We start from the raw sequence: 14,279 nt of genomic DNA on the forward strand, positions 1-14,279 counted from the left end.
AATTCTGCCATGACATCTTCCAAAAATTCGGCTTTTTCCCCCAACTCAAAGGTTCTGATGCCTGAAGATCTTTCTATCAACTAACAGAGGGTTACGATCTGAGTATTCCCACAAGTGCCATCGATGGAGAAGCACTAAGAAGAAACAAACAGAAAGTATTTATTTTCTGCTCTACACCATTCAAACTGAGAGGTTTTCAAATACTCTAGAAAAACAACACTTCCTTGGAGTGAAATACTTTTTATGTTCTGGAAATGCATCAGAAAAATCTTTTATGCTTTTTCTTCCCTGCTAGCTTGTTCCTAATTATACTAAAAACATTAGCACAGTACAAAAGGGGATAATAACACCATCAGCACTGCCTCCTTTCCAGGAGAGCTGTGAGGGTTATTGAGACAAGGCTTATTAAAGCACTCAGGCTCCTTAGACATAGATTCTCCAGGAATAAATGTCATTAATGTGGTTTTTAAAAGAGAATTTTGCTCATGTTCTATACATCTTTTGTTTTAAACTTTTACCTGCTTTTTCTTTATGCATTTATCTAGCTGGATGATGTCTAAAAGCTTCTCCTTTTGAAAGGAAATTGAAAGTTTTTACTTTATTGAAAAGATAGACTTGGGGGGAACTGGGTAGTACTGTAAATAGAGTACCATTTTTGGGGTCTGAAGGATCTGAGTCCAAATACAGCCTCAGATGTTTACTAAGCTGTCTCCAAATCTCCCCCATTCCCCCCAAAATCCCCTCAATAAACCAAATATAACAATCCAAAAGTTCATAATATTATCAATTTAGAACAGGAAGGGAATGACATTAGACATTTACTTGAACCCTCTGTTTTTCAGAAGAGGAAATTGAGGTCCAGAGAGATTGAGTGACTTTTGAAAGATCATACACAAGTGAGAGATGTTGTATTTGATCCAGACTCTCTAGCTCCAAATCAAGCCCCTATTCCATGGCAACAAACTATCTCAAGGAAATCATGTTGATCAACAATAACAAAAAAACATTCTCCACTTCAGATCTCCTTTAGGTACACTTGGTCCAAATGACTTGCTTTCCAACTTTATTTTCTTTCTTTCTTTAAGTGGGGTTAAGTGCCTTATCCAAAGTCACACAGCCAGTTAAATGTTATGTGTCTGAGACTTCAGGGCAGATACTCTATGAATTATGCACTGGACCATCCAGCTGCCCCTCTTTATTTTCTTTAATGCTTTTTTTATCTTCTTAATAAATGCATCTATGATGTGGGAGCTCATGTATAATGACTTAACTGTCCCTGGTGATGAAAAAGTGTCTTATAAAGTTCTTTTTGCAGATCTTTCCAATTTTTTTTTCATTTTGTCCTTTTAAAATTTGGATCCCTAAATGCTCTCAGGATAGCTTTGCTTGGTTGGGTTCTTACCAAGCTTTCCTTATACTACTTTTGCCCTCCACTGCTTCTGTTTTAATAAGTGATTTTGTTGTTGTTAAGTTGCTATTCAGTAATATTTGACTTTATGTAATGCCATTTTGGGTTTTCTTAGAAGAGATACTGGAGTGATTTTCCATTTCCTTCTCCAGCTTGTTTTACAATTGAGAAAACTGAGGAAAATAGGGTGAAGTGACTTGTGCAGACTAACACTTCTAGTGAGTGCCTGAGACCAGATTTGAACTCAGGAAGATGAGTCTTTTTGATTCCAAGCCCAGTGCTTTTTTCACTGTACTACCTAGCTGCCCATAATAAGTGATACTGTGCATAATTTTCCATCTTTCTCCTTTGTAAGATTTTACAAATGAATTGAGATGCTAAACTAGTGTCACTTTTGGTTATTACCTCTCCTCCCTTGGCAGGTATCTGCAAAAATAATTTTTTTTTTTTTGCTATTTTGGTCTTCTTGCAGTGATGATGATGACAGTTAATGTTTACATAGTGGTTATTAATAAATTAGGACCCTGTGCTAAACACTTTATAAATGTCTCATTTTATCCTCATATCCCTGAGAGGTGGATGTGATTATTTTAAAACTCTCATTTTATAGATAAGAAAACAGAGCAGAGATTGAGTGACTTGCCCAGGATCACACAGCTAGTCAGTGTCTAATGATGTGTATGTATGTGCATATATAATTGACTTATATCAATTACACTTCTGTGTGGTTTTTGATTCAGAGTCCATTTTTCTTTATCAATAACTGTCTTGACTGATCAAGATTGAGTTATTTCAGTTGCACCTGGTGATTTTTTTTTAAATCACGTTTATTCTTTTTTCTAGCTGTATATTTATTTTGGTCTTTATTCTAGGAAGTAGATAGTCTGAAAAGATATCTGATTCAAGAATAAAATAACTTGTTCCTTATTTATTAAAATCTGGATTTCATTGTTTGTGATGTTATTCTGTGTTGGCTCTTTTCCTGAAGCATTCATGGGGCTTGAGATTGAGACATCTGTGTAACCTATGCATCTTTTGGCTCTTTCATTCCTTTTTCCTGATTTATGCTTTATGATTTCTTTCCATAGTCATTTAGTTTCAACTTTACATTGAAGTGAAAATGGAAAGAGAACTGACTTTAGGTTCAGATTCTACCTCTTACTTCTCCACAAGACCGTGTATAAATTACTTGTCCTATGTGAACCTCGGGATATTCATTTATAAAATCTCATTCTTTGATCATAGCAACAATGACATGAAGAAAAGTACAAGATGACCCCAAACCCACATGGCTTCCTTCTATTTCTGATTCTATTTCTGTAGTGATGGTGACGGAGTTGGGAAAGGAGGTAGAAGGTGCTAAGAATAACAAAGTTTAGAAGCTCTCTAAAAACTGTAATTTGGTTGTTGACACTCCAAATGTGAGATCCCTGTACCAAGCAAGCTTTTTGTTGTTGGCCCTCCATTCTCAAAGATGTCCATGACATCAGGGAGGTGATACCACGAAATACAAGTGAATAGGTCTGAAGTGAGGGAGAGCTTTGCAAAATCATGAGCCTCACTTTCTCCTCCAGAACCATCTGGGTCCAGTGGCAAGACACAGATCAGAATGACTGGAGATGGCCCAAACTGAGCAAGCACCGCAAATCAAATCAGTTTTGACATTCTTGATGTAAATGAAATTAGCAGAAAATTGCAGCTAAATGTGAGGGCAATTGTATTAAATGGCCTCTCGGTCTGCTCTACATCTATGATTTTCTCAATAAGATCCTCTCAAGTGGATTTAATTTGAAGTTCTTTCTAGAATTCCTCTATATTTTCGTGCTCTGCAAGATTTAATGCATAAATTGCAATTGTTTTCATAATGGTCCTTTTGCAAATTTTTATCATGAGAGCTGGAATATAAGATGACCAATTGTCTCATGTGACAGTGCTTCTTGTTACCTTCAGATACATGATAAACCACACTCTGCCAATTCCTTTATTAGCTTGTCAGATGAGAACCTGTGAACCACCTTTCCTCTTAGCTGCATTTATAACAAGAATGTCAAGATTGGTTTGATTTGGTTCCTTCAATGTTCTGTTCACTCACTGATCACTGGGCAGGGATTTTACATTTCCAGTATTAACAGCCAAGTTAAAGTCTGTTGTTCAGTTATTTTGGTAATGTCTGACTCTTTGTGACCCCATTTAGGGTTGTCTTGGGAAAGATAGTGGAGTAGTTTTGCCATTTCCTTCTCCTACTCATTTGACAGATGAGGAACTGAGGCAAACAGGTTAAGTGACTTATTGGCCCAGGGTCACACAGTTAATAAGTGGCTGAAGCCAGATTCGAACTAACGAAAATGATTTCTTCCTGAAATTCTGGCATTCTCCCCACTAAGCCATCTAGTTGCCCCACATGAAGTTTATAAACTTACTAAAAAAGTATTATTCTCAGATCTCTCTGTTCCCTTTTCCACTACTTTGTCGCTATCACTGAAGAAGAGGAAGGGGGCTATGTGAGACAGAGGCCATTTTGTGCTTTTCTTCATGTCATGGGTTGACATGAACAAAAAATTCATTTTTAAATGATCTAGTGGTAGTGACTCTCTGTAGTTGAGCGAGACTCATCTTTGAAAAGCAAACTTAGACCTTTTCCAACATCCTAGAATCTGTCAGAAACCATATGCCATTGATATAACCTTCAAGATTCCAAGATACTCTTTATGGCATAATAAGACTTCAGAATAGAATTTTGTGGAGCAAATGTGAACTATTACTAAAATTATTAAAATAAGTTGCATGTATTTCTTATCTCCCCTAACAGACAATAAGTATCATGAAGACAAGTACTGAATGCCTTATTCTCCTTTGTAACTCCAAAGCACATAGCTTTCATACAATTAGCTTTAACAACAGAAGAACTAGTTGTAACACTGCATGCAAAACCATTGTAATTTTACTTTTAAATTTAAAAAAATTTCATCCTTTTAGTTCTGTTTTCTTTGCCTTAGGGATAAAAGCTTTAGTCATTTGAGGTAGTCTTAAATTCTGGTCCTAATGGTATTAAACAAATGCTTGTTTAATTTAAAAAAATGAATCTTATCAGTTTTAATAGCAGAATGAGTGATTTTGGAGATATTCAGGCTGTATCATTAAAGATAATTGATGAGACTTTTGCAAGTATCTCTCACACTGAGGATGCTGGGCTAGAGTCAGAAGGCTTGAATTTCAGTTCTTTTTCTGACTAATTTTTGTGGGCAAGTCATTTAACCATGCTAGGGCTCTGGTTTTGTTTTTTCCCCCTTTCTATAAAATGAACATATAGATAGATCAAGATGCAGGCACTAACTTGCTTTCAACTGGTTCTAAATTCTATGATAGAACCCATTTAGTTTACCACACACACTGTGCTAGGTACAGAGAAATTCTTCTTCTTTTTTACTCTACGCCAAACTCAACAGATCAGCAAACAATCCAGTCCCTGGTTTTAAAGAGTTTACATTCTACGAGGTGGTTTGGGGGGAAAGGGAAGAAGAAATTCAGTAATAATTTCCTAGGAGAGGGCATTAACAACTAAGAGAATCAGGATAGGTTCTTTTTGTAGAAGGAGGAACTCGAGCTGAGTTCTGAGAGAAGTAGGAGGAAGGCAGAAAGCAACAGTGAGCAGGGTGATCATTCTTGGCTGGGGGGGGGGGAGCCAGAAATGGACAGCAGAAGTAGAATATTTTCTGTGGGGAAACAACAGACTAGTTTAGCTAAACTGTGGAGGATGGGAAAAAGAAAAATGCAACAAATGTCTAGTAGTGGTCAGGAGCCATTGGGGAAGGCTTTAAAAGCCGTCACAGAGAGAAATCTGCATTTGATCTCTACAATCAGTTATGTCTTTCATTATCTAAGCAAGAATGTCCAATATCCTCTATACAACAGTAGATGGAGGAGACAAAAGGTCGAATTTCTATTGTGACTCTGCTGCCCCTAGAAGGTGGCAAGCTACTCAACTCCCTTGAACCCTATCTATAAAATGGCAATAATAATACTTAAGCCATCTTATCTCACTAGATTGCATGAAATAATATACATAAAGCACTTCATAACCACAGAGGACTACATAAATGTCAATTTTTATCATCTGTCTGGCCATCAATGAAAGCCACTTATTTCCTAAGAAGGCTGGATTTTTCCAGGACCCTGTGAATGTTTTGATTATTTAGTTATTTAAATTCTTTTTAAATAGAGCTATTCCACATATCATTTTCTTTTATCCCCATTTCCAGGTCTGGGGATAAAACTTAGAGGAAATGTGGTATGTGAATAGATTTAGGAGAGGCTGCCAATCTTATTGCTTGTGCTTGAGTGAATGTTCTCATCAAAAAAAAAAAAATCATGAAATTACAGTCTTTGGATGAAATGAAGACATGATTTTATTTAGATTCAAATTGTAGACAAAATAAACTTTCAGTTAAATGTTTTCCCCAATCCAGTCATTTGAAAGACTTTTAGGAAAGTCACCAAATGCAGCTGAGGTATCAGAAAAATCCAGATAGGGTAGCTTAGAGCAGTGATTTTTTTTGCCTGATTGTGACCACACCCTGGAATTATTGTCTTTAATTATCTTTCCCAAGCAATGCCAAGAAATTCTCCCAAATCATTGAAGGCCAAATGAATGTTAATCCTTTGAAACACATAACTTCACACAGCCCTTATATAAGACCTAGAATGTATCTTGGGAAATCGAGCAATAATAGTGAGGCAACTTGAAAAAGGAAAATTTCAGATTTATTCCTGGTCCACCAAAGACAGTAACAATAATGGAATGGGTCACTGTCACTTTCTAAAAGTGAGTAAATTTATTAAAAAGTGAGTAAATTTACTAAAAGAAGTAAATCCCAACCAAAGTAAATCCATAAAGTCAATTAGGCAAGAGTGAAAATATATTTAGTTTTACTCCATTATCTTTGTTATGAAATGAGAAAACTAATAGCTATTACCATAAGCCATTTCCCCTCCCTAAAATGATATGTATGTGAGACAGACACTCGGATGAGACAATGCTGGAATCAAGCATTTTGCTAAGAATTTTATATTTTACAGTTGAGGAAACTGAGGCAGTCTGTGGTTAAGATTACTTGCCCAGGATCACATAGCCAGACTTGAACTCTGGTCCTCCTGCCTTTGGGTTCAGCACTTAATCCTAGTCTCACCTAGCTGCCTAGTTAAGAAGAGCTGAGTTTCAATTCTACCTCAGCCACTTATTAACTGTGTGAACACAGGCAAATTACTTAACCTCTATAACCCTTAAGTCACTAATACTAAGTTAGTAGGAAATTCCTACCCTAATGAAATTCTTAGTCTTTGATATGTTGGTATAAAAATACAGAGTAAAAGCATTAAATAATAAAAAGAAAATTTGAAGGATTTGGGGTAGAATCATATTAAATTGACTTGTTTATTAGTTAATATTAAATTTATAAAAAGCACACAAAACCATTTCTTAGCTAAGTTAATAAGACTTACTGGGTAATATATCCAGCAAATTCCATGCCGAATGTTATCTTTGTATTGTCCCTTGAAGATCAGTCTCCCATCTGAGTCATACTCTTGGGCCGGTCCGTTCAGCTCTCCATCTGCATAGGTGCCTTTGAGCACTCCACCATCCTCATAGGTGTATACTCCCTGCCCCTGCAAAGCGTCATCCACATAATATCCTTCCAGTGTGCTGAGTAAGAGAGAGAGAGAAAGGCTTCAGTCTTTTATAGAACGGAGCACTGCATCAATTTAACTCCAATCTTAACTCTTCAGTAACTCCTTGTGGGGTGTGTGTGTGTGTGTCCCTAAATTTATTTATTTTTACTTTTTTGCATGTGTCTCTAAATTTAAAACAGGCTCCAGAATTTTCATGGATCATTGGGGAAGATACAATTGATCACATAACTAAGATTTAGGAATGGAGGGCTAGATTTAACTCTTGACCTCCTGGCTCCTGCTACAGGCATTTGTGTTTTTCCCTCTGAAATAGTGAAAAAAGGGAAAACTGAGACCATCTAAACTTCAAGTGTGTCACATTCTCCTTCTCTGCCATTGTGGAGATAGAAATGTCAAGGCAGAGATTCCCTTAGCACTCCCTTATTACTCATTCTCAAAAACGATGGCTTCCATGGATAAGCCCCTGACCATCTTTTACATAGTCAGGTATTACAGACCATCTCTTATTATATAGAATAATTCAGGGATCCTCAAACCACGGTCCATGGGCCAGATGCGGCAGCTGAGGACAATTATCCCCCTCACCCAGGGCTATGAAGTTTCTTTATTTAAAGGCCCACAAAACAAAGTTTTTGTTTTTACTATAGTCGGGCCCTCTAACAGTCTGAGGGATGGGGAACTGGCCTCCTATTTAAAAAGTTTGAGGACCCCTAAATATTTGCTTGGGAATATGCTCAGATTTCTGGTTTGGTTAAAAATTAAGAATTCTTTTTTCCCTGGCATTTCATAAAACAACACTCTCGACTTCACTAATTCTAGGAAAGGTTTGTCATAGAATCTAAGCATCATTTCTCAACATGAGGGGAAGCAGGAATGGAAAGGTGTGTATGTATTGGGGGGGAGGGATGAAGGACACTGGTCTACCCCGTGTTGAATCAGGACAGAGTTTGAAAGTCATCACTCCAGGATAGGATAGGATAGAGTTACCATAAAGACATCATTCTTCTTCCTTATTAATAATAATATAATAGCTCACCTGTGTATAGTGTATTATCATTTATAAAGTACTTTTAAATATACTATTTCATTCACAAACACACCTAGATTCCACAAAGTTAGAGCACAAAAGGCAAAATCCTTAATATGTATGTGTCTTTTAAAAGGCAGAAAATGTTTACTAAAAAAAATAGAAAAAATTCTTATTCCTGTGCAATCCAGTAACTCTTCAGTCATTTGGAATAATTATGGAGAAGAACAATTTGAATGAACAAAAGTTATACATTTTAGAATTTCTAAAGATTCTTAGGGAAACACCTGGAAATAATCAAAGATTTGGAGTTGGAAAGGTCCTTTAGAGGACAATTAGTCTGTTCCCCCATTCCCAACATCACTCCCTCCCCCCTTTATTTTAGTCTTCATTATTTCTGATTGTCTCCCTTCCTCAAATCTCTTCCCATTCCTGTATATTCTTCACTCATCTGCCAAAAGTCTGACTACTACTTCTTACTCAATAAACTCCAGTGGCTCCCTATTACCCTCCAGAATCAATTATAAAATTCTTTGATGAAAGCCATTTATCAACTGGCCCCTTTCTAGATTTCTAGTCTTTTTACACTTTTCTGCCCTCCATCTACTCTTTTGAGCCAGCTCGCACCCCACACTCCTCCCCAGTCTGTGCCTTCATACATGGAATGCTCTCCCTTCTCACCTCTACCTCCTGGCTTTCTTCAGGATTCAGTTCAAATACCACTTTCCACAAGAAGACTTTTCCATCCTATCCCTTTTTCCTCAACTGTGATTACTTCTCATATACACTGTACATATCTTGTATATATCTTGTATTTACATTCTTAGTTTGAAGTGTCAGTAAGACACTCAGGTAGAAATGTCAAAAATGGGGTGATATATAAAATAAGGTCTTGAAATATAAGAAATAATATATAACAAAGTTATAATATAATCTTTTATTTATTCAATAAAGAAACAATTTTATTTGGAATTGATGGACAAAGCTTTGTTTTGCTTTACCGAAATTTTTGCAGTAGTGAGTACTCTCATCTTAAAGCAAAACTACAAGTTGAGTTTGAGATCAATGGACCATTTGGTTGAAAGCCCATGGGAGAATCCTTGGAACAGTAAGAGATCACCCTGTGGTCTGAATAACTGGATTTTCCAGCATCAAGAACTGAACTGAACAATGTTCATTTCTGAGGATGACAAGATGTTTCTTGGAAAACTCAAGGTGAAATTAAGCTTCATGTTAGCCAAGCAAATGGAGCATCAGAATTCTTTTATAGCTTCTGGTAATACTAAGAAACAGATTTTTTTTGTACTGTATATTGCAATTTTTCTTTTTAACTTTATCAGGGGACCTATGACTTTGTAGAAACTGTGCTTCTTAAAAGAACTAAACCTTGAATTCAGCAGCTAGAGAACCATGTTTGGCATTTCTGCCTTCCTGCTCACTCTGAAATCTTGATTTATGAAAACTCTTCTAATAATAAGAACCATCAGTTTCTCAGAAGGTAACTTTTGTGTGCTGAGTCCTCTGGAAACCCAGTTAATTAGTCTACCCAAATGAAGGTAATGGATTTTAACTAGTCAAACTAAAAGCTTAACAGAATTAACCTTGAACTCCTTAAACATATACCAAGTTCAGCTAAAAATTTGAAATAAAAATGAAAACAAGGAGAAAGTCATTGACTTCTTCCTCTACATAATGGATTTTTCCCATTTTTACTAAAAATTAAACATAAAAAAAATAAATTTCCTTTGACTAGATCATAGAAGAGGTTGAGTGATTACTAGGGATAACACAGAAATGATTTCTGCATTATTTGGAAGCTGGAGCTAGATGGTTTGTAAGAGTCTTTTCAATTCTGACTTAAGTTTTATGCTCATCACACAAAACACTTTTTCTCCTTTGAGTAAGTCAGCCATTGATACCCTTCAAGATATATCAGGTCAAAAATATCTGAATACAACACAAAACTCCAGAGCAAAACCAGATAACTTTCATAGCTATTTCTTGGAAAATGAAAAACTCAGTTTTCTCCAATGGCTGTCTCTGATTAGCAGAGTGATCATAGGTTTAAAACTGGGAAGGGCCTTATATGTGAATTTTATAGGTGAGGAAAGGAGGCTTGGGAATGTTAAGGGACTTTATTTCCTGGACGTTATGCATATTGTGGAAGAACCATGATCGAAACGTGTTTGTTTGCTTGTTAATTTTTTTCTTTTCTTTTTTTCCCTTTTTGATTAGATCTTTTTCTTTTGTAAAACATGACAAATATGGAAATATGTTTAGAATACTTGCACGTTTAACCTATACTGGATTGGGGAGTGGGGAAAGGGAGAAAAATTTGGAACAAAAAGTTTTGTAAAGGTGAATGTTATCCAATACTATATGATGACCAGTTCTGATGGATCTGGCCATCCTCAGCAACGAGATCAACCAAATCATTTCCAATGGAGCAGGAATGAACTGAACCAGCTACGCTCAGAGAAAGAACTCTGGGAGATGACTAAAAACCATTACATTGAATTCCCAGTCCCTATATTTATGCCCACCTGCATTTTTGATTTCCTTCACAAGCTAATTGTACAATATTTCAGAGTCTGATTCTTTTTGTACAGCAAAATAACGTTTTGGTCATGTATACTTATTGTGTATCTAATTTATATTTTAATGTTACTTAACATCTACTGGTCATCCTGCCATCTGGGGGAGGGGATGGGGGGTAAGAAGTGAAAAATTGGAACAAGAGGTTTGGCAATTGTTAATGCTGTAAAGTTACCCATGCATATATCCTGTAAATAAAAGGCTATTAAATAAAAAAAAAATAAAAAAACAAAAACCTTTGCAGACAGAAAAAAAAACAAAAACAAAGGTGAATGTTATCTTTACGTGTATTTGGAAAAAAAGAAAATCCTATTTAAAAAGAATAAAACAACAAGAATAACAATAATTTTGGCACAGATGGAAAGGAGAAAATTTGAGTTGGTAGCATATCATAAATATATTAGAATTTGTAAAAATTAATATAAAGATTCAAAAATAAATATAATATTTTCAGATCCCTACTTTATCTTCAGGCTAAATATGCTGTTGAATCTCCAATAATACAATTCTAAGGTCAATTCATATCTTATCATAGAATCATAGATTTAGAGCTGGATGAGATCTTCTTATAGGCCATTAAGTGACTCATTTTATATAGATGAGGAAATTGAGGCTCAGAAAAGAAGTTAAATGACTTATTCAAGATCTCACTGCTAATAAGAGTCTGAGGGAAGATTTTAGCTCAGGTAGATCTTTTGACTCCCAGTACAATGCTCTATTCTCTACAACACCCAAACACCCTATTATCTCATTAGATTTGACCAAAAAGTTACCAAATGATTTTTGTTCCTACAAAATTTTGGTCAAAATATCCTTAAATAAAAATCAACATCTACAATCTGAACTCAGAGTAGGTAGAAATGTGGCTCCTAAAATATTTTAGTTTCCTATTCATTTTCACAATTCTCCACTGGAAAACATTTACCAAGTAGGAAAGCTCAGAGCTTGAGTTAGTCTGTCTTTAAATAAATACACTTGGAACTAGCATCAAATTCCTGGTGCACGTCAGACAAGCCCTTCCTCTGGTTATTGTTAATGTCAATAAATATTTGGATGGTGTAGCGGTAAGAAGGCTGAGCTAGAGGTCAAGAGAGATTCGGACTCACCCACCGCCTCTGATGCTTATTAGTTGGGAGATTGTGAACAAGTTACCTAACAATAATAACTAGCATTATATAGTGCTGTAAGGATTGCAAAACATTTTACAAACATTATCTTATTTTATTGTCACAAAAACTCTGGGATGTGGATGCTATTATTCCATTAATTTAAATTCTCAAAGTCTCAGTTTTCTCTTATGTAAAACAGAGGGGGGAAAAAGACTTAAGAGTACTTACATTATAGGGTTATTGTCAAATGAACTAACCTATTGTCAAATGAACTACAGAAAGCACCTAATAAATCCAAAAACACTCTATAAAATCAGTTATTATTATTATTATTATTTTATACTTCCTCCTTGCCCATAAATATTGACTAAAGGAAGGATTTCAGTTTAGGATTTCAGTGAAGAAATTGGATTATAAAATCCATATTACCTGGTCTTATGATAATATTTTTAATTTCCTTGGGTGGAAGACAACAGGGATGGCAGAAGGGGGAAAAAAGAGATCTTTATTCTGGAAATAATTGTCAGCTGAACTTCATTTTACTTATAGGGCAATTAAATATGGCAAAGCGCAAGGACTATGACTTACCCTCAAATTTGCTGAATTTGCTGATTGACAATCATTTGGTTTGCCTGTTGATAACATTCAACGGGTCATAGAACTTAATAAGCTTAACTTGTTTTGGATGTAACCCAGTGTCTTGTTCCTTTTAAGCTTTTATAAAGGTTTATTAATCTGAATTGGATTGTGTAACCTGGGACAAATCCTTTTATCTCTTAGGGTCTCAGTTTTCTCATCTTCAATATAAGAGGTACCAGAAATGAGACTCATATTCCTGACTTCAAATCCTATCTTAGACACTTAGGGGTTGTATGACCCTGAGCAAGTCACTTAATGCTGTCTGCCTTAGTTTCCTCATCTGTAAAATGAGCTGGAAAAGGAAATGGCAAACTGTTCCAGTATCTTTGCCAAAAAAACTCTAAATAGGATCATGAAGAGTCAGACATGACTCAAACAATTCCAGAACTTCAGGAAGGAGGGAGTAGATGATGACTAAGGGTAAGTCTAGCTCTTAATCTATGAACCCACACAAACATGAGAAAGCATTCTGAAATGGAGGTAGGGCAACTTAATGAGTAATTAATATTCTGATTTTGCAGAACTAAATTTTGGAGTTCTTTATTTAAATTTGCTTTTATTTTTAATCTAGATGTGTGAATTCATTAGTACAGTAATCTCAACCCTACCCCACCTGACTCACTCTATTAAAAGAACTTGTGGTAGCTTACAGTCTCAGAGAGTAAAATTTCTGGTCTAGGATCCCACAATCAATAAAAAACATAGGTTATGGAAGCTATGTCTTCTCAGTTTCAAGACTGGCCCTCTGTTCACTAAGCCAAGCTGTTTCTCAGGCTCTCAGCTAACTGCTTCTTTTGAATCTACACAACTAAGACATTTTAAGACTCTACTGGTTTCCAGGAATTCATCCAGTTAAAATTCAATAGAGCGATTTCTTCTTCCAGAAATCCAAGTGGAGGAAATTCCTGCTATTAAACTACCATTAAATCATATACCACTTAAAGAAAAAGTTTTGCCTCTCAAAATTGCTCTCAAAATTATCAAAATACCAAATGGGATTTCTCCTCCCTTCCTTCTAATTTAGGGGTGTAACCTTTCATCCAAAGTCATCAAATCAAGGAAGGGACTTTCATGAGTTTATAACAAAGATACAGATATTTTTATTTCCTATTTCCTCTCAGACTTCCCAGCACATCTTTCTAAATTTGCTTTGTTATTGTTGTTTTAACTTTCATTTCAAAGTGCTTGCTTCTGTCTCATCAAAGTATGATTTTTAGACCAAAGGTCCTTCACATCCTTATCCTCCCTTTCATAAAATCATAGAATCTTAGTAGGATGAACCCTCAGAGATCACCTAGTCTTTTCAGCATCCCACTGTGTTATATCTCCAACATATGGTCATTGAGCCTCCCCTAAGCAAAAGGTTCTTCACCTTTTGTGCATCCTGGTGCCTATTAGGACTCTGAAACCCATAAACCCCTTCTCAGAATAATGTGCAGTATAAAACAGGTAGGATTACAAGGTGGAATAAGACTTTGGAGCCTGCCCTAATCACTTAAGATGGAGGTACCCTCTGTTGTCACTGTTCCAAAAGGAACAATATTCAATTATATTGGAATGCAGTTATCAAATTAAAATAAAAACAAAAATAAAATTTCCCAGGATCCAGTTTAAGAATCCCTGCCTTACAGTCTTTTACCATGTGAGATCCTTGGTGAAGGGAGCATAAGACAGCCCAATCACATTAGAGGAAAGCATAATCATCTTTCTGACATAAATCTTCAAAGTTTGGACAGCAGCTCTATGTCTTCCAGTTCCCTTTATTAACCCATTAGGTTTCTTCTAACTTTATGTTTAGCTAAAGTATTTGAGA

The 14,279-nt window shown here is 35.8% G+C and overlaps 1 protein-coding gene across 2 annotated transcripts in view; it reads right to left on the reverse strand.

Moving 5' to 3' along the window:
* The window catches only part of SETD7 (SET domain containing 7, histone lysine methyltransferase), a 67,830-nt gene that overhangs the window by 32,808 nt on the left and 20,743 nt on the right, over window positions 1-14,279 (reverse strand). For both annotated transcript variants that reach the window (XM_031942721.1, XM_031942722.1), the window contains exon 3: window positions 6,908-7,109. In XM_031942721.1, the coding sequence (XP_031798581.1) occupies window positions 6,908-7,109 (202 nt within the window). The remainder of the gene's footprint in view (window positions 1-6,907; window positions 7,110-14,279) is intronic.

This window comes from Sarcophilus harrisii, chromosome 6 (assembly GCF_902635505.1).
Source record: "Sarcophilus harrisii chromosome 6, mSarHar1.11, whole genome shotgun sequence".
Lineage (NCBI taxonomy): Eukaryota > Metazoa > Chordata > Mammalia > Dasyuromorphia > Dasyuridae > Sarcophilus > Sarcophilus harrisii.